The sequence below is a fragment of the Wolffia australiana genome, chromosome 1 (genome assembly GCF_029677425.1).
Source record: "Wolffia australiana isolate 7733 chromosome 1, ASM2967742v1".
NCBI lineage: Eukaryota > Viridiplantae > Streptophyta > Magnoliopsida > Alismatales > Araceae > Wolffia > Wolffia australiana.
The window spans coordinates 330,712-355,884 of record NC_135835.1 but is presented as its reverse complement, the minus strand read 5'-3'; the positions used below and the strand labels follow the sequence as shown (position 1 = coordinate 355,884).

Below are 25,173 nucleotides of genomic sequence, written 5' to 3'. Positions count from 1 at the left end.
AGAGGGAGAAAGAGAGAGAAGGAGAGAGAGAGAGAGAGAGAGAGAGAGAGAGGTGAGTAGAAAAAGGCCAAAGAGAAAGAAGATCAGCGGGAGAAGGGTGTAAGGAGGATGAGGGGCTAGGAGACGCGTTAGGGTAGACAAGAAGAGAACCAACGAGCAAAATAGAGGTAAAGTACAATGTAGAAACGAAAGGAGACTAAAATAATGTGGAGTGAGAACGGAGACAGAGAGAGAGAATACGATATATGCACAAAGAGAGAGAGAGAGAGAGAGAGTGATAGCGGGGAGAGTGAGATAGACAGAGAGAGAAAGAAAGATAGACAGAGAGCGGGGAGAGAGCGAGAACGGAGAGAGAGAGTGAGAACCAAGCGAGACAGAGAGAGCCAAATGCGGGAGAGAGAAAGAGAGAGAGAGAAAGATAGACAGAGAGAGAGGGGAGAGGGAGATAGACAGAGAGAGAGAAAGATAGACGGAGAGAGAGGGGAGATAGCGAGAACGGAGAGAGAGAGAGAGAGAGAGAGAGAGAGAGAGAGAGAGAACCAAGAGAGAGTCAAATCCGGGAGAAACGGAACAGAGAGAGAGTCAACTGGGGGAGAAAGGGAACCGCGAGAGAGTGTCCAATGCGGACGAAGCGGAAGATAGAGAGATAGAGAAGGGAACAGAAAGAAAGAGTTAAATGCGGGAGAAGGGAAGCAGAGAGAGCGGGAGAGCCAATTCCGGGACAAGGGAAACAGACGGAGAGAGAGAGCCAAATGCGGGAGAAGGGAAAGAGAGAGAGAGAGATAGAGAGATAGATAGAGAGATAGATAGAGAGAAAAGAAAGAAAGAAGGAGACAGTCGATGAAAGAAGAGAGGGAGAGAGAGAGAGTACTGGTTTTGCGGGTGCTCCGGAGATGAAGGAAGATTGGTTCGTGGTTTCGAGAACCCCCCGCAAGTCGCGGGCGGGAAGCCTACTTAAACCCCGGCGGCGGACAACACCACCAAGCCATTCGAGCGACGGAAGGAAACCCGCCCTCAACCCCGCCAGGAACGACGATGACGATTCGCCGCCACATTGCGAAATCCCCCAGCCCGCCACCACTTCGCCGTCGTCGTAGCCGGCAGGTGAAAACGACGCGCGCTTCCACCACCCTCTTCGAGCGGAAGATCTACGGCATCGACCAGAAGTGTATCCGAGATGGGTTGATGCTGGTGGAGGAGAAGGCCTCCTCCGTGGCCCGGATGATGACCCAGGACGAGAAGAAGCTCGCCGAAATGGGACGCGGAGTGGCGATAACCATCCAGGACGAGCAGGGCCGCCGCTACTCCGCTTACTGGCGCCGCCGCTGCGCCGGGGCCCAATTCGTCGTCTGCGGCGGCGGGTGGGCGCACTTCGCCGACGACCACCGCCTCCTCCCCGGCGACGTCCTCAGCTTCTGCTACTCCGGCGATCTGCCCAGAGAGAGCTCCGGCAAGATCTTCCTCGGCGTTCGCGTCGTCCGCGCCCCGCCCCCGCCAGAAAGAAAGAAACCATTAAAAAGCTTGGTGTGCATCCCTCAGAACCGCAAAGAACAGGCGGATAATCCGGCCCGCCGGCCGACCGAGGGACAAGGAATCGCCAGGTTTTTTACTCCAGAATAGTTCCCCTCGATCTGCAGTGCAACCGGCCGACGTAAAGATCAAAAGGTTGATGCATATGATTACTAACTCCTACAGTGTATAAATGCTTATGGTAAGATCTTCCTCGGACTTCTCGGAAAATTTATTGCAAAGTCACATATGAAGAGAAGAATAAAATAAAAAGAGAAAAGAAGATTGGAAGAATACTAATTGAACAATAAAAGAACAATTAAAGAAGAAGAACGGAAGATGAAAAGGAACAAGGTAAAGAAACACGATGAAAAATAAGAAAATCTGGAGAAGAGGAAGAAGGAAAATAGTAGGAAAAAGGTAACGAAAAGAAAAAGTAAAAGAAGCCAGGAAAAGGAGAAGAAGAAGAAGAAGAATAAAATAAGAAGAAAAGAGGATGGAAATAAGAAGAAAGAAGAATAAAATAAGAAGAAAAGAAGATGGAAAGAAGAATGAAATAAGAAGAAAAGAATAATAAAAAAGAGGAGAAAAAGAAAAAAAGGAACAATGGATGATGAAAAAAGAATAAAATAAAAATAGAAGAAGACTAAAGAAATGGAGAAAACTCGATAGAGTAGGGTGTAGAGTGGAGATAGAGATGTTGGACGAAAACGGATGTTGTCTTCGAACGGACTGAACGGGACTGAACGGACTTCTGTTACGTTATCCGTCGTCATTCGTCATGGATTCGTCATTGTCACAACATCATCATCGTCCGGTCCATCACTCGTCCATTGAAAAAATGGAACGGAACAAACATTCAGATGACGGAAGATTCGTCGGCTTTTCTGCGGCCGCTAGTGGACCTTCTCCTCTGCCGGCCAGGCGGCGCTGCCTCCGGCGGTGCCGTCTCCTCCGCGGCCTGCACCGTCCCCCCCCTCTCTTTCAATGGACGAGTGATGCCAGTGGCCACTCCGGCAGAGCCCATTCCCCCCCCCCCCAACCCTTCCTCTCAATCTTCTCCCTTTCTCTCACCCTCTCTTTCTCTCTTCGTCTTCTCTCTTCCTCTCCTCCAGTCCTGTCTCTCTCTTCATCTTCTCTCTTGCTCACCTCGTCCCCCCCCCTCTCTATCCTCTCTCTCTCTACCTTCTCCCTTCTCTTTTGTCTCTCTCTCTATATCTCTATTTTCTCTCTTGCTCTCTCTCTGTGCCAGCGACCTCTCTCTACCCAGATCCAAAGGATGACCCAAGAAAGCTGTGATCTTGACAAAGACGATGCTGAGCCTCTCAAGCCTTCCTCCCCCCCTCCCTCCTCTCCTCCCTGTGCCCTGCCGCTCCTCTTCCTCTCTTCTTCCTTCGTCATCAGAAAAAGTCATCCGCCATTCTCTGTTATCCGTTCGGTATTTTCGTCATCCGTCGTTCATCACGAATGACGAATCACAAATGACTAGTGACGAATGATGGATAGCCCTCCGTTCAGTCATCTGTCCATCGCTCCGGAGGATGACAGATGACGATTTTTGAACGGAAGGATGGTGGAACGTCATCCGTCCTACAAATCTAAGTGGAGAAACCTAACATAGCTTGGAACACAATGAAACAAACTCGACAGAGTTTGAGGAGAGAAAGAAACAAGGATAAACTAAACATTCTCCAAATTGAGAGCAAGAAAAGGGGACTCAGAGAGTGGGAGAGAAAGATAAAACGTGAGAGGGAGAGCAAGCGGGTGTGCACGTGAGAGAGAATGGGAGAGAGAGAACGGGAGAGAGAGAGCGTGAGAGAGAGAGAGAGCGAGAGAGAGAGAGAGAGCGAGAGAGAGAGAGAATGGGAGAGAGAGAGAGAGAGCGAGAGATCGTGTGAGAGAGAGAGAGCATGAGAGATAGAGAGAACGGGAGAAAGCGAGCGTGAGAGAGAGAGAGAGAGAGAACGGGAGAGCCAGAGCGTGAGCGAGAGAGAATGGGAGAGAGTGAGAGCGTGAGAGAGAGAGGGAACGGGAGAGCCAGAGCGTGAGAGAGAGAGGGAACAGGAGCGCCAGAGCGTGAGAGAGAGAGAGAGGGAGAGAGAACGGGAGAGAGTGAGAGCATGAGAGAGAGAGAGAACGGGAGAGAGTGAGAGCGTGCGAGAGAGAGAAAACGGGAGAGAGTGAGAGCGTGCGAGAATGATTTGAATCATGGCCGTCATAATTGTTATAACGGCTAGAATGATTTAAATCGTAACCGTCAGTTAGTTCTCCTGTTTAGATGAACTCCTAGCCGCATAATCCTATTCTAGATTGAATCCTACACGTCTATATATGAACTTACATTTAATCCTTTCCATCTATTTCTCTTGCTGAGTATAGGGTACGTGTTTGAATTTTACTAGTCTACTTTTATTAAAAGTCCTATTGGAGGATCTGTCTTGACGTGGAGGCCTTTGCTGATGTGGCTTGCCAAGTTGTTCACTCCCTTATTCGTCTTCCTCTTCTTTATCCTTAACAGAGGGAACGGGAGAGAGTGAGAGTGTGTGTGAGAGAGAAAGAACGGGAGAGCCAGAGAGTGAGAGAGAGAGAGAACAGGAGAGAGTGAGAGCGTGAGAGAGAGAGAGAGAATGGGAGAGAGAGAGAGAGAGCATGAGAGAGAGAGAGAGCGTGCAAGAGAGAGAACGGGTGAGAGAGAGCATGCAAAGGAGAGAGAGAGAGAATGGGAGAGAGAGTGTGTGAAAGAGAGAGAGAGAGAGAGAGTGAACGGGAGATTGAGCGTGCGAGAAAGAACACGAGAGAGTAAGTGTTAGAGAACAGTAGCGACAACAAAATTAAACGATGGAGTGAAATAGAAACTTCAGAGAATGTTTTCCCTTAACTCAATAAGAGATTTTGTACAGGTATATATAAGAACGTATGTTCCTGAGTTTATAGAATAAGTGAAGGAATTCAAATGAAGTACGATGGCAGAGTAATCATTATGATGCCTAATGTCAGGTTAAGGCCCGCGACGCTTGGTGTCAGTTGCGGCGGGTGAGGTACGGTCTCAGTAGTCTGCAACGTACATGTGTCTTTAGCAGAAAGCGAGAGACAGAGTGAGAGAGAAAGCCAGGGAGCCAGAGGGAGAGGGGGTGGGGACGTGTCCAGACAGGGATGGGGGAGAGGGGAACACGATAAGTGGGTGAGGGGTAAGCGGGGATGATATTTTTTATTTTTTTTTAATCCGATCTCGGTCCAGTTTGACCATCGGACTAGATCTGGCCCAACCAACAGGTCCACCCTAAAATGGTGGACCGGCGATCTCAGTTTGTTCTGGTACGACCAGTCCCCCGTCCAAAATACCAAAGCCTACTTATGCTTATGCATGCATGGGAATTAGGGTTTGGCAGCCATCATCTGTCACGTCATACGTCACGGTGATGACATTGTGACAGATGACGTGACAGGGATGGTGACGGAATAAGGGACCAATGACAGTGACGGTGATGGATGACGACCTGGTGGAGACGATGACGTGACTGTGACTGGGGGCATTGGAAGGGGGATGTGACGGGACGGCCATCACGGGTGACAGTCATGACGGATTTTTAAGAGTCTTTTAAAATCACTAAAAAAGAGTTAAAAATCGTTAGATTTAAACTTTCTGACGGCTGAGATTTTACCACATGGCATTTCTAAATCAATTTCTTGGCATTTTGCAGAGAAGACCATGCATTAATTCGCACCCGCAAAAGGATACCGCTCAAAAAAATTGGAGATATGCCCCTCTGATTCTCTCTCCTCCATATTTCCCTAAAACAAATCACAGAAAATTCAAGATAATCTATATAAGACCCCACAAGTTTTTATTGGATTTTTTCGCTTGCAACAGGCGTCCGGGAGACATTTTAAGGGTACATTTGCAATCAAAATTTACCAATAGTCCCTCTAGCTTTAAAAACTAATTTAACCTCCAATTTTCCTTATAGTTATATCCTTTTTTGATTTAAAAATTCATTTATTCCTTGAATATATTCTAAAAACATTCAATAAAATTGAATCAATCAAGTTTACATTAGGTTAGAGAATTAGAAATATGAAAGGCGACAAAAATCAAAATAAGGATATGTGAATGCAAATAAAATAACACTAGTAATGGTCAAAAAATAGGTTGAAAACATCATACTAGTTGTCGTCGTCAAAAAACCCTTGACATTATCTTCATCACACAGCCGAGCATTTCGGCACATAACTAACAGTTCACTGTGAATAGCAGTACAATGCTTTCAGCATTAAGACGTGCCCTCTTGAAAGTGCCGAGTGCACGTCCTGCGGAGAATAAAGGCTCTATCGAGGCACTAGTTGCACATATTGAAAGAAACTATTGCGCAAACGTAGATAGTCAAGGGTAAGCCCGTGCACCTATGCATGCCCACCATCATAGTGTTATCTCTCTGTCCTTCATCTTTGTTGATTGGAGATAAGTTTCCAATTCCTCTATTGGAGTGGTTACCCATCATTCCTTCTCTCTAGAGGGTGGTACCCCGTCGATTAATTCAGTGAGCCTAACATCATCCTCCGGGTCATTAAAAGCTAGATCTTGGTCCCCCTATAGGGGCATTAGTTTTCGAATGAATACCAAAGCATCATGACTTATGCTAGAATCGAGTGATGACCCCTTGTTGAAAGGGTCAAGAATGGCCGTTGTTGTGGTCGCATGGTTATTAGATATAATCAACTCATACTTTGATATCTTAGTATTTTTACTCTCACACGCTTGTCGTATCGATTCAATTTGTCCATCAGTCAGCTTTCTTCCCAACCAAAGATTATAGACATATCAAACCTCTGTAGGGTAGTATCAATATTTCTCATCAATGCCTTCAAAATGTGAAGTACTTCCATGGCTCGCTGTCTGCGAGCCACTAACATAGTTTGTTGACCTGTAAAATAGCCCTAGGATGTCGCAGAAGTCGGCCAACATTTTCCACTCTTCATGAGAAACTCTCAAGTCCGTCTCCATCATGGACAAGATCTGTAAGGCCATGAAATCTATGACATCTCACTTCTCCAAAGCATCATGTGACATGTCATACGTACTGTTCCATTTTGTTGGGCAATCTAATGGGATTTGATTATGATTCTATTGTCTGACGTCTTTGCATGTCTTCACATACCATTGGCGTCATTGTGTTGATGGTCGGACGCTTGTGACGAAGGATCATGGACGAGCGACCGCATCCCCCAAGAACAGTGTAGTAGCATGATGACCATGTCTCCATGACTCGTTGCGGCCTCGTGCATGGCATCAAAATCATCTATGTCAGCGTCATAAGCAGTATCATCTCATTCGCCAACTATTCAGTTGTCAACAAGCCTCTGAGGAGGTACATTCACTACTTCACGCAATGATTTCAAGGCAGCTTGAACAATGATGTTCAGCATATGGGACATATCGGTCCACTATGAAATGGTCATTCATCGGCCTAAGCTCATTCGCTACTAGTGATATCATCGACCTGCTACTTGAGGCATTTTCTATGGTGATAGCGCCAACCTACATTAAATAATGGTGAGTTATGTAATAAGGTAATATATTATGGAAGTAAGTTTGATGGTTTGTCACTGACCTTCTTCCTCAAATTGAAGACATCCAATGCTTGAAGGACAATTGGGCTCATATCCACACCATCATGTTTACCCACAAGCTCGCATACTGTAAGCACACATTCACAAAGTTCCCATTGGTTGTTCACCCAATGAACCGTGATGCCCAAAAGTCCACACAAATCCTCACTGTTCCACGCGTCCACTGTCAATGAGACCTTTGGGACATTTGCTAATAACTCTACCAGCCTCCCTTTCAAGGCCCTGTATAGTTTCTATATCGCAGCCTTTATTGACTTCGATCCTAGCGGGTCAACAGTCGTCTCAGCAGCATACTTCCACATGATCTTGAACCCCACATTGTCCACGATGGCCCAAGGGGAGTCTGCAATCCAAAAAATTGCACTATAATCTCCTTCATCTTGTCAAGTGTCTTCGTCACTTCATGGCCATGCCCATACGCCTCAACTATTGCGCATTGATCAGTCGGAATTCCCTTCAGCTTAGCGTCAATTCTACCGTAATTGAACCGGAAATGCCTCCATAATATGTTTGTAGACCCATTGAGAATATATGAAGGAATCAGTCAGTTTTATCTGGAAATGGATTTTTTCCGAGTTGTCTGCGTGCTGGCCTCTCTGTCTATAAGCTATTGGCCTTTGATACAGAAGCCATTGTCGATCATTTTGTTATCTTCGGAATGAGTATCGAGATAAGCCAACATTCTCTTTTCTTTCAATTTTGAACAAATACACTTGCCAATTCTTGGTTCACAATAACTTTGTGGCAACATAATTGGATTCATTGCTACCTTTAACAGATATTTAGATCATAAGAAAAATTGATGAACAGGCCATTGCAAGCAATTTCACTTATAACGCGATCTATACATTTGGATTCTGAAGTTCAGTATTGATTTCCACAAAAAGGAAATGAAAGAGCAAGGTGAAGTGAAGCGGCATCCGACCACATTTTCGCATATATCTTGGTGTAAGGCCCCAAAGTAGGCGTCATGTCCTGCACAGAGTCTTGCGTGCTTATTGTGGGGACATGTTCGTGTACTGGACTCAGGATATTGAGATCAAGTCCTTGAGCATGAAACACCAGACGCATCAGGGTAGTGACACTGACCCTGATCTTTAAAGCCAAGGATCTTTTGGTGTGTGAGCTCATCGTGCGCAATGGCGATAGATTAGGGCAAGGTCATGCACAGGCTGGGCATGCAGGGCTGCCAAAGGTATGCGCGCGGGCACCAATCGCCCTGCACGCACGTGGAACTCACTGGCTGGGCGGCAAAGACACGAGCATCATGCATGGGAAACGCATGGGCACGTCTTGGGCGCTATGTGTTGTGCGTGCGTGCACACTATGAGATGACGAGCACACGCCACGCACACTGTGTGTGTGGGGCGGGAGGCAAGAGACTTCCCATCAAGAGACTAAGGCACTGGTGGACAGAGAGCGCCAAGACGATTGTGGGGTGTGTAGTGCTCCCGCGAGTAGTGTTGGGCATGCTACACCTAGTTTTGGGTGTCGAGCACGACACTGCCTGCATAGACCACACACGATGGCATCAGCGCGGTTGCTTGGCGTAGGGAGCGCCAACGCTGGGGTTGGACTGGCAGGTGTGTAGAGTGCCAAGGCCTACGGGCGCATGGCGCCCGACCTAACGGCATGCGTGTAGCGGCACTGCTGGTAGGCACGAGCATGGGCTTGCATGCCTCAAGGCGCAAGATCGACACTATACAGGTGTTCAACGCTTGGTCTAGTTACTTCAGTATCTTCCTTAGTCTTCCCCCATGTAATGACTACGACTACGTTGTAATCCTTTTATTATAGATATTGCAATGACTCAATTCATGCACTATGCTGCGTCCCCATCTCTCCTTAATCCCCTCAAGCATTCTTAAGTTATTTCAAAGACTTCTACTGCAACAAAGCAAGGCTGCTTAGTGTTCCTGCTCCAGCACTAAGGCTAACATCCTTTCAATTTGGGCATTGTTCCTTGTTCCGGATTCAATCTGGCCACATCTTTACCCTCTGTTGTTTCAAAATTTGTACTATAATTCCTCACCTACCAGAGTGTAAACTTCAATGAATTCACCAACCAAGACTAATGACATTTTCTATTAAATAGAATAGTACAAGGTAATGCGATAAATCTTTCTCACTAAAGGATGATACAAAGAGAATACAAGAGAAAATGGACCCCTCTTCATCAAGTAAATCAGTAGCAGCAAGAGCTACTTACATATTAATTCTTCCACCAAAACCAGCCTTGTGGATAGACACCTTCTCCAGATTTAATGCCTGCTTTGGATGGAACCGAAGATTATAGAGTTTATAATATGGGGAAGGTAATGCCATATGGTTAAAAAATAGAGGACATGAAGATGATTACTTGGTAACATTTGAACCCAAACACCCTGCTCTCAAGCAACGCATTAAAAAATGAAATTAGAGTATGGAGTCCAAACTTCTATAAAATGTAGGGAAATAATTATATTATTTGGATCAAAAGAAAACTTGAAGACAATGGTTCTGGCATAATTAGAAATCAATGGGACAATCTAAATGATTTTTCATCAATTAATTTTATGACGACTCCAGTCAATCATTTAATTAAAAAAGTATTATGTCAATGTATAATCATATGTAAAAAGGAGGATTGTTTAAATTATCATTTTATATGGATGAAGAAATTGTATAAAACACACTTGACAGTCAAAAGAGTAATACACAAAGAAAAATATTTTCAATCAACATCAGATGCGGAATCTCCTTGTTAGCTTCCTAATTAAATCAACCAGCAAATCATTGTAACTATCCAGAAATGTATCTCCACAATTGTGTGAGGAAATACTTTCATCTTCATGATGTTTGTGGGTTCTCCTACTATCTGGCTCAAAGAACATATCTCTGATAGTCCATCTAAATATGCATAGGATTTTCAGTAGATAAACCATGAAAAATAGGTAAAATTTTAATTAAATCATTATCTATGTTAAGTTTCATTATCTCTCTTATTGGAACAGGAGTAGAGGTAATACCTTTGATAAAAGTTGTTTTTTAATGCTCTCTCATCTTGATTCTTCTGTTTTCATAATTTTTTTATTATGTTATCTGCTATTCGAAATGTTTTATCTTTAACAGCAATGTTTTCTTTTTCTGAATCAATATTGGGTTTCTTTGATCTAGTATTGACCACAATAACAAAATATTATAATTAAGGAATACCTCATAAGTCCCCCTTTAATTTATTTTTTTACTCAAGATATGATAATGAATAGTTGAATAATAAAATTCACTAACTTAATTACTCATGTTGATGCATTCCCCACAAATGAAACTATGTAATTTAAGAGAGATCACTTCCAAAAATCGAAACGGAAACTCCCCCATTCACAAAAGGGCTTGTTGGTTCCAGGTGGCATGGGAGATGAAGGATGAGAGGAGAAGGAATAGGGTGAGAGTAGGGACAAACGAGGAACTGAGCCTCTCGAGGTTCGAATACCAGTTTGCATGAACGGGAGTCCTGGAGGAGCTATCACGTGAGTATACAAGGGGTAATGAGGTTGATTGGGTAAGTGGAAGGGATGAGGAGATGATAGAGAAAGATACATATTTAGCTAGAGAGAGAGAGTAAAGGAAAGTAAAACTAAAATATGCATGAATTACTGCCTGCCTACTTTATTTTCACCTTGGCAGTTATAGTCATCTCCTATTGCTTCGATGCACTTGACCGCAGACCATATCACATGCCCCCCCCCAACAACACCACTTGACAAACCAAAAAATAATGTTAATTATGTTTTCAAGGATTCTGATTTATAAAAAATATTAATTATTATTTTTGTGAAAGCAGATTAATAATGGGTTTAATCCCCAAGTATTAAGAAAGTGAAATTTAAGTTTCTTTGTATTTATAAATGTATATATATTACAAAAGTACTATCAAATTTAATCAAATTAAACTAATGAAAACTAATTCAAAATATTTCTAAGACAACGAGAGAACATTTTTCTATTTAACATAATGTACTCTAAATTTGGAAAATAATTTGGGGTTCAATGGAATTTAATAGAAAAAAATCCTAATGAACACTAATTAAATATCTTAGTCAGCAATTCAGTAGTGTTAAGTGATAACATTCACTTTTGGAAGCTTAATCTGACCATATTTTCATGTTTATTTGCATTGAATGTTATAAAAAATAAAGTGATTGTATTTATTTTTGCAATGATATTTTGAATTTCCTGAATTTTTACGTATATTTGGAGATATTTATGACATGAGATTCTGAAAGAATATAAAATTTTAAGTAAGAATATAATTTTTATAGAATTTCTGGACATCAAATTCATTGAGATCTTATTTTTAAAGTCTAAATATGTATTTATTCATATTTTTGGGCCTTTATTTTATTAAATATGGATTTTAGGACATATTATACCGCCTTATTTCCACGACGCCATGTGTTGCCGTTCGATTTGTCAAACAGCAACCAACTAGAGTGAGGGGTAATGATTGAAGACAACCAAACATTAAGCCCGTTAAATGATTGGCGTTAGCTAATCATTTAACTAAGCCATTATGGCATCGCGATTAGCGATGCCATAATTGCAATTAAAACTAATAAAATTTTCTTTTCTTTTCTCTGGCGCAGAGTCACGTGGCCCAATAAAAAAGGGTGATTTTTTTTCAATAAATGCGATGCTTAGACCGAGGCAAAGACGAATAAAAAATTCATTACTATTTCTCTTTCTCCCCTGGGATTAGTCACTTATTGTGGTGTGTGTTGAGCTGTTGCGTGACACATGGCACAACATGTACATCGGGTGCTGACATGTCTGATTCTCATTGGATTATAGAGGAAAATAGCTGATGTGGCGCACTATCTCATTGCCACGTCAGCTTCAAGCTAGATATTAAATACAATATTTAAATAATGTGGTATTATTCTTTTATTTTGTCTTTTTCTCTAGGGTGACATGTGGCGTGATAAGAGCCATCGATTGCATTGATAGGAAGAATCTCAGCCAATGATCACATTAATTTCTGGGACTAGATAAAACACTAACCAAATGACGTGATGGCATTGACGAGGATGAGGAGAGAGAAATATTTAGATTAAATCAACGTCTAGGAATTGTCCAACTTCCAAACTTGACATCCGACGTAGCAGTACTTCGATTGAGATGAAACTTTAAGGGTAGCTTTGTATTCATGCCTTCTGTCCATCCATTTGGTTGATCTATAAATTGAGGCCTGGATCATTACAAAAAATATATTTAAGCTCACTTCCTTCTAGAGAGGCGGATTGAAAGAAAGTAAAGTTTTGAAGGTACATCAAGTGTTCCTTGGTATCCTTAGTGGCTTAGAGAGGTTCAATAGAGAAGTGGATAGGTCGTCGATCTTCTTCAGGAAGATTCCTTCATCTCGGAAGAATATAGGGATCTAAGGTTAGCCTCTTGCCTTATATTGAGTAACACACTTAGGCAGTCTAACTGTTTTCATCCATCAATATCTCTCATCCACCTCCATCCTCATCCCTCATCATCCCTACCTTTCCATATCAATACATTTGGTTAATTTTCCTATTTATTTAATGGGAACTTTTTCATAAGCCCCTCTTAAATTTTAAGTATGTCTTTCAACGTCCTAAAGACCATATATGTGTGACCCTCTAGGTTCATGTATCAATCTAGTTAATGACGCTAGTGACTCAATAACCTTTATTGATATTTTAATTTATATAATCAAACAGATTAATTCACCGATCTATTTAACTAACTCAATTGATAGGTTGAGTTTCTAAATTGTGGGTAGAAATCTACACCTCTTGCTCTAGAAGATACAATGGATTGTATTTACTCATGGAACCTTTATCATTGGTTACCAACTGCATATAGACTCTCATCAACTTGACACTCTGGAGAGGACTTAGGGTATGGTCAACTATGAAACCCTTATCGAGTTAGCACTGTGTTAAAAAATCACAATACAACTCTTCTCTTGTATTCTAATACCTTGGCTAGGGACTTCATTGCATCATCTTCCTTGATCTATCTCCTCTTATGCTAAGGGCAAACAATCCCCTCTGGACAATGCAATCATCTTTGTTTACTTTATACTGAACACAAGCTAAGACAATTTAGTATTCTAAGAACATAAAAGTATAAATGTTCATCCTTAAGACATATTTGGTGCCTCAAGTCAGAGGACCACTTATATAACCATGACATGAATCAACCTAATTAAAATTTGGTATAATTACATTCAAGATTGTTACTATATTAATTCACTAAAACTCTTTTTGAAAAATATTTTCCACTATCTATCCTTATTTTATCCACACTAATGGCTATAGGATCTGTCAAATTCATGATATGAGTGGACTAAATAGTATTATTGTATTTGGTTACTTTGATTTCCTTCCACAATATGCTTCGGATTGGAATTTTATAACACATACAAAAACACTAATTATCTTCTACTTACAATATCATCACAATTCACGAAGTCAAATCACAGATCCATGGACTTTTTCACATCCATCCATCCACATCCACACCAATCTCATCCATAGCATCCATACACATCATCCATCGTTTCATCTATAATATCTATGTGGATTGTCATTTGCCTACCTACATATTACATCATTTACATTTCATATATAATTATTCCATGTATCTATCTTTAATTTTCTTCCATATCTTCTTGTCACACTCTTAGTTAGTAAAATATATTTTTCTCATCAGCTAATCACCAAATAAAAATTCATTAAATTCCTAATATCCATTCCTTGTGAAGACAACCTTTTCGTATCACTAAATAATCAAATTATTTTATGGATCAAAGTATATAATTTTTCATTCATCAATTAAAGTAACATCAAAAAACAATAATCCTATTTTATTTTGTCGTTAGGTTTGCCTATACAGGAAGGGCCCGTCTTAATTCGAATAGGATCTTTCTCCTTCCAAATTGCTCAGGCCTTTATTGTGCACGTATAAGATCTAGTCCAAGTCATGGCAGCTTTGCCAGGGGTTACGTCCCACCTTTCATCAATCACATCTGACTCAATCCTCTCAGTATCGAGTCTGACCCATTTTTCAGATATGGATCCTGTAGCATGCAGGACATGTAATTAGCTGATCAGGTCTCACTAGTACGTACTTAAAAAGAAATCATCTATTTATTGTCATTGAATATTCTTAAAATTTGGAAATATATTTTTTGGACTTAACTTATGAAACAATATAATAGTTAAATTATTTAAGAGGTCACTTGATTACTAAGATTCACTTGTACTTCCTTTTTGCATTTCATTTAATTGTCCTAGGCTTAAATTTGTAACATGGTAATGAAATGAGCTCTTAACGTTGGTAGAATGTAGTCTTTTGTTTAAGTCCAAGGCAACCAATATAGATAAATTGCTCAAATGTTGATAGGTTACTGTAGCTCCGAGGGAGGTTAAGTTTGATATGCTATCCATGGGCGGTTTGTTGTGGCAAGAGAAAATCTATCCTCTCTTTTCCAGAAAAAAATTGCAACCCATAACATATGTTTTAGATGAAAGGAAATATACAGGAACTAGATATATGAAATATTTTCACTATGTCAAGGATAGCCAAGTATTACCAGATATTCTAGTCAATTTTTGTCATATCAACATGTATGAATGTCATAAGTAGGTCAATCTGAAATTTGTTGAAAGAAAATTTCAAGAATATTTGATAAAAACCTTTTATTCCTAGAATTCATGGTCGGTGAAGTGTCCCTTGATCCATTAATGGATATTTAAGACAATGAGGCAGTGTATGGTGAAATTTTTGTAGCATGAGAAATGGGATAAAGTTCCTTCAAGTTAAATGTGGTCTAGAGGGAAATTGACCTCAATCAACTGATAAAGAACCTCTGCCTCTAAATAGATAAACTACATTCTAAAAAATATTTATTTTCCTTTTTTCTGGGTCACAACACAAAGTCTCTATAATCATATTTTCTACAGGGAGAAAATACCAAAGATTTATAAGCCACTAACGTTATTATTGAGAAGTATAAATATTTATCATTTGTTATGAATCCATACTCTACCAATCAAATGACTTTATCTACCACGAAAGTTAACAATTGTCTAGTTCCTAGAGCTGTGGTAGGGAGGAGTACAAACATAGAACCATCAAGTGCGAGTGGAAAAATTAGACATGCCATGATGATAGCGTTGGAAGTATATATGACCTACATGCCAATTGCACATTATACTTCCAGTTTGATATTCATTAATAAAATCTATTAACCATAATGCACATGTGATATGTATCATTGAAGTCCATAGATACATAGCATTACTAAGTGAATTTATGATGACATCATAAAATGGAAATCACAAAACTTGAATAATCTCTTCTTAATATTCATATTTAATGGGTAATTGAGAAGAATATAAAAATATTTAGATATAATAACAGTATATAATCTTAGTCATATAATGAATATGGTCGATCCCCTGGCCATTAGTGTGGATACAAGAAAAAAATATAGTGGGTGATATTTAGGAAAATGGTTTATTGAATGGATCCATATAAATCCCTGAATTGTATTACAACTAACATCAATCATGTTGAAACATGTCACAATTATTTGAGTGGTCCTTAAACCTGAGACACCAAATGCACTTTGTAGATGGACTCTCCAATTTCAACAATGATCTATTAATTTCTAACCATGCGATTTCAAAGGTATCTTAGCTTGAATGGAACAAGCCTTGAAGGTAATTGTGTGGCTAAGATGAGAATATCAGCCCTTGGGATTAGAGGAGTTAAACACAATTAAATATCTTTAAAAGTGTCTCTAATAATTTCACCACACATACGTACTTGAAAATTAATATTAGGTTTTGATGACTAAAATGCATATTACGGTTTGATGATTAATCATAAAGTCATTCGGGGCTGAAGTCTAGATGAAGGATTATACATACACCGTAACTCATGATGATAGAGAATTCATGAGAGAGTGGCATACTCATTTTATCTTATAGAGTGCAAGGTGTCATTTAACATCCCAAGCCCTGATAATCCTACATATCTATTATGTTAATTGATATTTTATTCATTAATTTGTGTTGGCATAGTTATTTAAAAATTTTGGCCAATAAAAGTCACTTGGCCTTAAAAGTTATTAACTATAATGTTATATGGGCCAAGAGGGTGACACACATAAGAATTTTGGACATTGGTGAATTTCATTAATTTTTACCTGAAGGACAAGGACTTCTATGAAATTTTACTAAGGATTTATATAAACATTTCCTAGGGAGTTCAAATAAAAGGGGGCACCCTCTTCTGATACCTCCCCTTTTTTTTGTTGCTCTTCATACATGCTAATTCCAGTGAAACTAGATTGAGAGGAAATCAGATTTCTAGCAGAACAGTTTGGGGGAAGAAGATGAAATACAACACTTTGAAGATCACATGCATATGTATGGAAGCTAAACAATTAGTAACTTGAATATGCACATACAAAGAACCAATAAATTGCTGATTCAGTGCATGAAAAAGTGATGATTTTGGTTTAAATAAGTTTTAATTTTAGATCCATCTTTGATTCAATATTATGTTGTTCAATTGAGTTTGAATAGAGTCAATTGAGGCCACGATTTCCAGCTGCCAGACCTTGAGGAAGACTTGTGGTAAAACTATTGTAAGAAGATGACACATCCAAAATAAAATTTCTGGAAGTTAGCACTCAATAACCAAAATACCTTTATGTTATAGTATTCACTAGAGGGAGAAACGGGCCAGACCATGGGGCATGCTGACTGAGGCAGTTCAGTAATATCTGAAGTTTGATAAGTAGTGTTGTTGGCATGTTGTATAGCATCACACAGAGCTCAGCCATCTTCCACCCATGTTGCTTCATTTGTCCCATTCTCTTGCAGGTGTTGTTGATCTTCATGCAACAGCAGCCCCTCCCCTCCAACAAGTGGTATCAGAGCAGTCGGGTCAGCAAGAGAGGGATGGTAGTGGAAAGAAGACCGTGATGACGATTAAAAAAAAGCCCCATTGTGTGATTCTTGGTCATTGTTCTCAGAGCATCCGAGCCCATTTCAGAGTTCTGATTCTGTCCAAGGAGACCTACACTCTATAGATAAATGTTGTCTAAATTTTTTTACGCCTTGTGCTGATTACAGAGTAGTTCCTGTTTGCATCCTTGAAACTTCCACTTGCATCTTTACGACAACAATAAATCAACTGTCCTTCCATGGTCATGAATTCTTCTATTTATTGCTGTGCCTAGGAATTCATTTTCATTCTTTACTAAAGACGTGATAGTTGTTTGGTAACCCGTCGGCGTTCCTTTTTTAATGTGTTCCCACAATTTTTATACCCCCACTGTCATCCGCTGCAACCCACTTGTCGAGGAAAGGTCACCACATTTCAATAAAAATATCGGCGAGTATAACCGATTGAATTTTCGCGGTTTCAGATCCGTCTATGTTTGTGATACACCACCAGGAGAGGGAGAGATAGAGAGAGAGAGATAGAGCGTTAGAGATAGAGATAGAGAGATAAATAGAGAGAGTTAGAGAGATAGATAGATAGAGAGCGATAGAGAGAGATAGAGATAGAGAGATAAGTAGAGAGAGTTAGAGAGAGATAGAGATAGAGAGATAAATAGAGAGAGTTAGAGAGAGATAGAGATAGAGAGATAAATAGAGAGAGTTAGAGAGAGATAGAGATAGAGAGATAAATAGAGAGAGTTAGAGAGAGAGATAGAGATAGTTTTAGAGAGATAAATAGAGAGAGTTAGAGAGAGAGATAGAGATAGAATAGAGAGATAAATAGAGAGAGTTAGAGAGAGAGATAGAGATAGAATAGAGAGATAAATAGAGAGAGTTAGAGAGAGAGATAGAGATAGAGAGATAAATAGAGAGAGTTAGAGAGAGAGATAGAGATAGAGAGATAAATAGAGAGATAAATAGAGAGAGTTAGAGAGATAGATAGAGATAGAGATAGAGAGATAAATAGAGAGATAAATAGAGAGAGTTAGAGATAGAGAGAGAGAGATAGAGATAGACAGAGAGATAGAGATAGAGATAGACAGAGAGAGATAGAGATAGAGATCCAGATAGATAGATAGAGAGAGAGATCGCAGTGAGAGAAAAACGGGGATTCTAGAGGATGAAGGGAATGACAGCCCTCCTGGACGGCGGAAAAGAGGGGCCAAACTTCTCGACGTACCACCGGCGGTGATCCAGCGCGCGCGGAAAGAGATTAGCGCAGGTGCCGAGGAAGAACCCAAACGCCGCGGGCGAGCCGGCAGCCACAGCCCACCCGAGCCACTCCGCCGCCTCGCCCATGTAATTCGGGCACGCCACGAGCTCGAACCATCCCCCCTTGGGCACCCTGTACCCGCCCCCCGCCTCCCTCTTCAGCCGCAACAGCGCCGCGTCCGCCGCCACGTTAACCCACATCCCCCACCCGAACAGGCCCAACCCCGCCGCCACCCTCGCCCACGCCCGCCAGCCCAATCCCTCGTACTCGACGTACTGCGTCGCCGACCTCGTCTGAACGTACGCGTTCAGAACGTTGAATCCGAAGGCCATGGCGGCCACCGAGACGGGCAAGTTCTCCTTCTTCCCCTTCCCGCCGTTCTTCAGGAGCCGCAGCGGGTAGACAACGCTGCGATTGAAGTAGTGGAGAAGATAGGCGGAGATGACGACTACGGAGATCGGGTGCCGCCGGTGGCGGCCGTAAGGGAGGAGAAGCAGCGTTACCCAGATCCCCGGGCTCTCCATCAGGAACCAGCCCAGCGCGGGGGACAGGAAGAAGCCCCACCCAGCTCGCCCATGGCGCCCGTACGGCGCCGTCACGTAGCGGAGCGCGGCGGCGGTCGCCGGGCAGAACACGAACAGAACCCAGACGGCGGCGGAGAAGATCGACGAGTCTACGTCCTCCATTCTCGTCAAAAATCACGGTTTTTCTAAGAGAGAGGCTCAGGCCGATGAGCTTGTAGAGGAGAAGGAAAGGACACGCCTTTCCGCATTTATCGGGAGAATAAATTATAGGTAGATGGGGTTAGGAAATCAGAGGGACGACGCGGGCCGATTCCGAGCTGGAGTCGGCGGGGACGACGTAGACGCGAGCCCGGACTAGGGAGCGGTCGGCGAGCTTGAACCCGGGCGCGACGGCGAAGCCGACGAGGCCGCGGCGGCGCGGGACGACGCTGTCCATATGAGCCGGGCTGAACTCGGAGCCGGGGAGCGCGTCGAAGAGGCTTGGAGCGGGGTCGAGCGCGAAGGCCAAGAGATGCAGCAGCCAAACCGCCTTAGCGAGCCGGAGAAACTCGCCGTAGAAGGCGGTGCGGGGGTGCGCGCCGTCCTGGACCAGGCGGCGCTGGTCCAGGTCCCCGAAGAGCGACTCCTCCGTGCTGGGGTGCACCAGGGCCAGGTACTTGGCCGCCGCGAAGCGCCCGAACGGGCAGCCCGGGAGCACGCCCAGCAGCTCGCCCGGGTCCATCCCGCGCATGTCGCGGAACTGCGCGTAGCAGGCCCGCCGGTGCTTGTCCGGGTCCAGCAGCGACGACAGACTGCCCTCCAAGTAGAAGCTCTCGTTCTCGAACCCCTGGAACAGCTTCCGGTTCACGTACGCCTCCATGGCGGGCTTCGCGTGCTCCGCGCCCAGGTCCGGGACGCGGGTCCCCGCCGCGTCGAGGATGGCTCGGACCGCGCCGGCGATGTCCCACCGGGCCCCGCGGATCAGGGTCAGGAACCGCGACGCCAACGATCGGACGGCCCGCCTCACCTCCTCCATGTGGCCCCGGAAGAGATCCGCCGTCGGTTTCCCCACCAGCGGCGCTGCAGAAAACAGTAAATCTCAGGAAATTGAGAAGAAGAAAGGACGGATAGCCGGACTCACCGACGGCGGCGCTACGGCGGACGCGCCGGCGGCCCTTCCTCGACGAGGCGCCTCTTCCTTCGATGGCGAGGACCCTCTCCCGGAAGCTCTCTATCTCCGCCTCTTTCACCTTCAAGTCTCTCTTCAGGTCCGCCATCGCCACCGCGTAGGGAACGATACACTCCCGGAGAGGATACTCTGTTGAGGGCGTGCCCCGCCGGAATCGCTCGCGGAGCCAGGCCAGCCGCCGCAGCTCCGCCACCACCGCCGCGTCGCCGGCGGCGATCTTGGCCGGATCCCACGGGGAATGCGCCTCTTGTAGCGCCACGTAGGCCTTCTTCAGCGCCGCCACCGCCTGGAACACCTCCTCCATCAGCGCTTCCGCTGCTCCTCCCGCCGCCGTGGCTTCCTCTTCCTCTGGCTCTTCCTCTGCTACTTCATTCTCTCCGCCTTCGTCTGGTTCGGAGTCGTCTACTTCGCCCGGGGCGAGCGTTGGGGGAGCGTTCAGGCAGGAGAAGGATACTCTGTTGAGGAGGCCAGATAGAGAAGACGCTCTCGCCGCCATCGCCTCTCCTCAGAACGAGGAGAAGAGGCGTGTTAGCGGGAACGGGACGGTGACAGTAATTTTAAAGTGACCGCGGTGTCCATACTCCGACTCGGGTGGAAAACTCTTCTGACGCGTTATTAACTACTAAAGGCTGCGGCCACGTGGTGGCGTATCTTGCTCCCTCCAGAACATGTTGCTTATACTGTTCCTCCAGGATCCGACGGTGTTCGTGCGCACGATCGATCGGTTTGGAGCCTGGAATGGGTAACTAAACAGATCCCGCGGTGTCCCCGACTGTCTGTGGGCCAGTCACATTGAATATGCCCCTAACTGGGCCAATTATTACATGTTGACCCTATAGTAGTAAATAGTAGCATCCGGGACGGACGACGGATAACGGTCAGTTATTTGATTTCGTCCCGTCCGGTCTGTCATCCGTCTTTCGCACTGGATAAGACAGGTGCGATTTTAAAGTTTGTTCCGTCTCGTTGCGGAGTTGAACCTCGTCGGCGCCATGGGCTTGTTTCGACAGAGGAAACCTTCGAATGGTAAGAGATTAAATCGACTACAAATCATGAATTTCGTTGAAGAACTGCTGATGGAAACTTCGTTTTCAATTTAATTTCTGCCTTTGTCTTTTAGATGATGTTCTACGGGAGCTTAGTGAAGGCAGTGCTCAGTTCGAGCTTGTTTCCCCGACGCCGACGTGCTCGTTACCATCCGGGGGTTCTTCTTGGTCCCGTGCCGGATTCTTCGCAAGAATCGGATCGCCTCTGTGAGTTTTATCTCGTCTTCTCTGTGTGTTATTTGAAGTTGCTGCCGATGAATGAGAGCGTGTGCTTTTCTTGTTCTCGGATATGGCGAATTTTAAGATCTCCGGCGATGAATAAGCTGGAGCGCTACTCAGTCGTGAAGGTGACGGGTGACGGACGCTGCATGTTTCGTGCCCTGGTTGGTTTCTTCATCGATTCATCTCGACATTCAGTGTCGGAATATTAATTAGGAAAACGGGGAGATGGGCGACTGAATATCAAACCCTATCGCCGTAGAAGTTGGTTAAAATTTAACGACTGAAGCTTGATTTTCAGGCGAAAGGAATGGCCAGGAACAAGGGAGAAAGGCTCAGTCCACATCAAGAGAGGAATGATGCAGGTATCCCATGTCAAATCATCGAAATCCCTTTTAGATTAATCTACTAAAGATAAGCTTGAAAATCTCTGTAACTGGTGGCGAGCTAAAGAAAAGTAACTTCCTTTGAATTCTGGCGACTTTCTTTTTTCTTTCCCTTGAACATGAGGATATTTTTCTCATGAACGATTAGGATGGCCGTTCAACTCAATATAAAGATTTGTATTGTGCTCGGTCAACGGATTTTCTTTGATCAGGTAATTGAAATTTCTTCAGATGAGCTGCGCATGGCAGTCAAGGAAGTTATCTGTGACAGTGGGAACGAGCGACTACAATACGAGGAGGCGCTGGTCGCAATCACTTCTGAGAACTCATTGCAGAGGTGCGCATCTTCAAAAAAATTCATCGCCGTGGAAGGCCATGACATTACAAGTTTTTGATCAATCGCTGCATTTTCACCCTTTTCAGGTATTGCAAGCTCATCTCCAGGTCTGATTTCTGGGGAGGGGAAGCAGAGCTCCTGGTAATCCCATGGTCACACAATATTATTCAGTTCACATGTTCGATGATTTTTCCTCTGAAAACTCGTTTCCTTTTCTTATATTGGTAGTATTTACTTTGTTCATTGGAGGAATCGGAATCCCTTTACGTCAATCAGAAACAGACTTGAATTTATTATCCAAGTGGTTATCTCCATCACAAAATCTTTTACATCCAGATTCCTTTAGATTCCATAGATTCATCTGAATTTTTCACAGATGCATGTTCTTATATGGATTCGGGAAAGTTAATCGAACGAAAATGAATCGAACGAAAATGAAAAATATTCTATAATCAGTAATAAGACTACTGACTAATTAACCATTCGAATTTGATCCACGAATTGGACAAAACATTCACTTATAGTGAAAAAATAAAGGACCCCCTGTTTCTGAGTTTTAATAACGTCTCTCTCAGGTTCTGTCCAAGTTGTGCCGCCAGCCAGTCATCGTCTACATACCTGAACATGAGGTGGGCTTTCTTTCTCAGAGAGTTACCTCTTTGGCCTATGTTTTAGGATGTTTTTTCTTGATCATTGTCTGCTAATGTAGCACTCTGGCGGCGGCCACGGTTATATCCCCATTGCCGAGTATGGGATCGAGTTTAAGAAGGGGTCGTCCAAGGGGAAGCCAAGGGCGCCTGTGAGGCTACTATATAGCGGGAGGAACCACTATGACTTGTTGGTTTGACTTCTCCTACATTCTTTTGCGGAGGCGTTGATTCTTAATCTGTTGCATTTTTTAATAGGATGTAGCAGATAGCATTCGTGGGAATTTCCCACCTCTGCTCTGTATTTTTTTTCACGCAAATGAACATGAGATATCCGGGTACTTATATAGTTCTGGGTCGTCCCTGACGTAGACGATGGACGGTACGGGACAAATTTCATCCCGTCCGACGTCCGGATTCAGTGCAGGGACGAAGGACGGAATGAATATTACGTCCGATGGTACGAAAACCGTCCCGTCCAGTCCTCCCGGGATGAATTTTCGGCCCGTCCCTCGTCCCAGACGGAAAAAACCTGTTTTAAAATTTTAATATATTAATATATATATTTTTCTAAGTTTTTTAGGGAAATGCGAAGGAGAGAGAATGCAAAGGGACATATGTACAATTATTTCTGAGCGGCAGTTTGCACGCGCTTAAAAATACAGGGACTTTGATATAAATTGTCATAGCAAGGCCACTTGGCTACATCTCAACCGTCAGATATCAATCTGGTGGTTTTTCGTCCAGATTTGTCCGTCCATCACGTGACACCTCTGGACTGTTGGTGTTTTCGTCCCGCGGGACGAAAACCGTCCCGTCCGGTGGTCTCGGGACGAATTTTCCTCCTGAATTTCGCCCAAACCCTTGAACGGGACGATTTTATCCCGGGACGAAAAAATTGTCCCGTCCGCATCCCCGCACTATACTTACATACATGAGATGGGTTTATCAAATTTATATTGTCATCTCAAATTTATCTTGTCATCTCAAACTCCGAGAGAGTAGAGAATGTTCTATTTGATAGATCAAGGACATCTAATGAAGATATTTGGAGTATTATTATTGATCCCTTGTTCCGAGGTTGACAATTCCATTCATCTCCCAATTGGGGATGAATATGATGAAGATGAGCCAGCCCTTCTCCATCAAACTGTCCACCTCAATCCAATAAAAAACGAAGATTAAAATTGTATGTAAAATGCAAGTTACCAGAAACAGACAGAAAATGAGAGTTATTTTGGAAACAAAGGCATACCTAAAAATAGTTCTCATGCCACTGTGATCTCTACTATTTCAGAGAGTTATTTCTCCTTTAACTTGACGGACAAATTTAATTTGAACATAGGACGTTGAAAAAAGCAGAGAAAGATTCACAAACTTTACTTTCCGCTGGCAACTCCACCAGTGGCTCCATTGATGAACGTCGCGTGGTAGATGGCCCACCGAATATCTTAAAATTGAAATATAGTTTAAATAATTATCATCTTATTGCCACGCATATTAATGAGTGATTAAGCTATATGAGTCATATTTCTTCTCTATGTGAGAAGAATCAATCTTTGTTAATGAATTTAATCAGTATTCAATCAAGGTAGTCTGGTTGAAGTCATAGGAGGTGTTGTCCAACCTAAAATCCGCTAGTAATAAGCCGGGCCTGGCCCGAAATTGATCCAGCTTGAAGAACACTATAATCCAGCATCACGCTATCTGATATCTGACAAAGATATCCAAAATCGTCATCGAACCCCTGAGACCAAGACAGATGCCAATATCATGATGGAATAACAGCATTGGATATTGGTACTGAAGCAACTAACATCTGATAATGTCATCTGAGATCCAGATGTTGGTACAAACAGATATCAATACCCCATTTCCGATATCTGGTTCAGCATCCGTCCCGGTATAGTCATCTTATACTGGTCTCAGGACGTGGGAACACTAGTTGTCAATGGGATGAGGACCGTTGATGACAGAGATGACTGTTATAGAAGGGGATGAGTACTGTCGTGGATAAGGACAATGAGTGTCGACGATAGGAATGAGGACTGGCATAGACGGGGATGACGACCGTTGATGATGGGAAAGATGAACATCAAAGTTGATGGCAACCAGTGTCAATGGGACGAGGACCATTGACAGAGAGAGAGAGAGACACAGAGAGAAATAGAGAGAGACAGAGAGAGAGAGAGAGATAGACAGAGAGAGAGAGAGAGAGAGAGAGACAGAGAGAGAGAGAAAGAGAGAGAGAGAGATAGACAGAGAGAGAGATAGACAGAGAGAGAGAGAGAGAAAGAGAGAGAGATAAACACAGAGAAAGAGAGAGAGAGAGAGAGAGGGAGAGAGAGATAGACAGACAGAGAGAGAGAACAAGAGAGAGAAATAGAGAGACAGATAGACAGAGAGAGAGAGAGATAGAGAGAGAGAGAGAGATAGAGAGAGAGAGAGAGAAAGAGAGAGATAGA

General features: G+C 43.2%; 3 protein-coding genes across 3 annotated transcripts; 1 reads left to right on the top strand and 2 right to left on the bottom strand.

The window, feature by feature from the left end:
• Positions 1-17,542: 17,542 nt before the first annotated feature.
• On the bottom strand, positions 17,543-19,067 carry DET2 (3-oxo-5-alpha-steroid 4-dehydrogenase family protein). Its single transcript, XM_078571548.1, has one exon. It carries the CDS (start codon positions 19,065-19,067, stop codon positions 18,282-18,284), a length of 786 nt encoding a protein of 261 aa, XP_078427674.1. The 3' UTR covers positions 17,543-18,281.
• Positions 19,068-19,117: 50 nt separating this feature from the next.
• Positions 19,118-20,650, bottom strand: GIL1 (glucose-6-phosphate isomerase, putative (DUF641)). Its single transcript, XM_078571537.1, has 2 exons — positions 20,026-20,650; positions 19,118-19,964 (listed from the first exon to the last, which is right to left on the bottom strand). Exons 1-2 carry the CDS (start codon positions 20,567-20,569, stop codon positions 19,186-19,188), a joined length of 1,323 nt encoding a protein of 440 aa, XP_078427663.1. The 5' UTR covers positions 20,570-20,650; the 3' UTR covers positions 19,118-19,185.
• On the top strand, positions 20,645-23,053 carry LOC144700144 (Cysteine proteinases superfamily protein). The gene is made up of 8 exons (XM_078571560.1): positions 20,645-21,099; positions 21,194-21,326; positions 21,424-21,502; positions 21,640-21,703; positions 21,956-22,061; positions 22,148-22,202; positions 22,637-22,690; positions 22,771-23,053. The coding sequence occupies exons 1-8, from the start codon at positions 21,066-21,068 to the stop codon at positions 22,906-22,908; spliced, it is 663 nt and encodes a 220-aa protein (XP_078427686.1). The 5' UTR covers positions 20,645-21,065; the 3' UTR covers positions 22,909-23,053.
• The last annotated feature ends 2,120 nt before the right edge of the window (positions 23,054-25,173 follow it).

Coding starts and splice junctions, on each gene's coding strand:
- DET2 (XM_078571548.1), bottom strand. CDS start 19,067: ATGGAGGACGTAGACTCGTCGATCTTCTCCGCCGCCGTCTGGGTTCTG.
- LOC144700144 (XM_078571560.1), top strand. CDS start 21,066: ATGGGCTTGTTTCGACAGAGGAAACCTTCGAATG. Junction 21,100..21,193: donor ACAGAGGAAACCTTCGAATG/GTAAGAGATTAA, acceptor TTTGTCTTTTAG/ATGATGTTCTACGGGAGCTT. Junction 22,203..22,636: donor GAGGGGAAGCAGAGCTCCTG/GTAATCCCATGG, acceptor CGTCTCTCTCAG/GTTCTGTCCAAGTTGTGCCG.
- GIL1 (XM_078571537.1), bottom strand. CDS start 20,569: ATGGCGGCGAGAGCGTCTTCTCTATCTGGCCTCCTCAACAGAGTATCC. Junction 19,965..20,025: donor CCGCCGTAGCGCCGCCGTCG/GTGAGTCCGGCT, acceptor TGTTTTCTGCAG/CGCCGCTGGTGGGGAAACCG.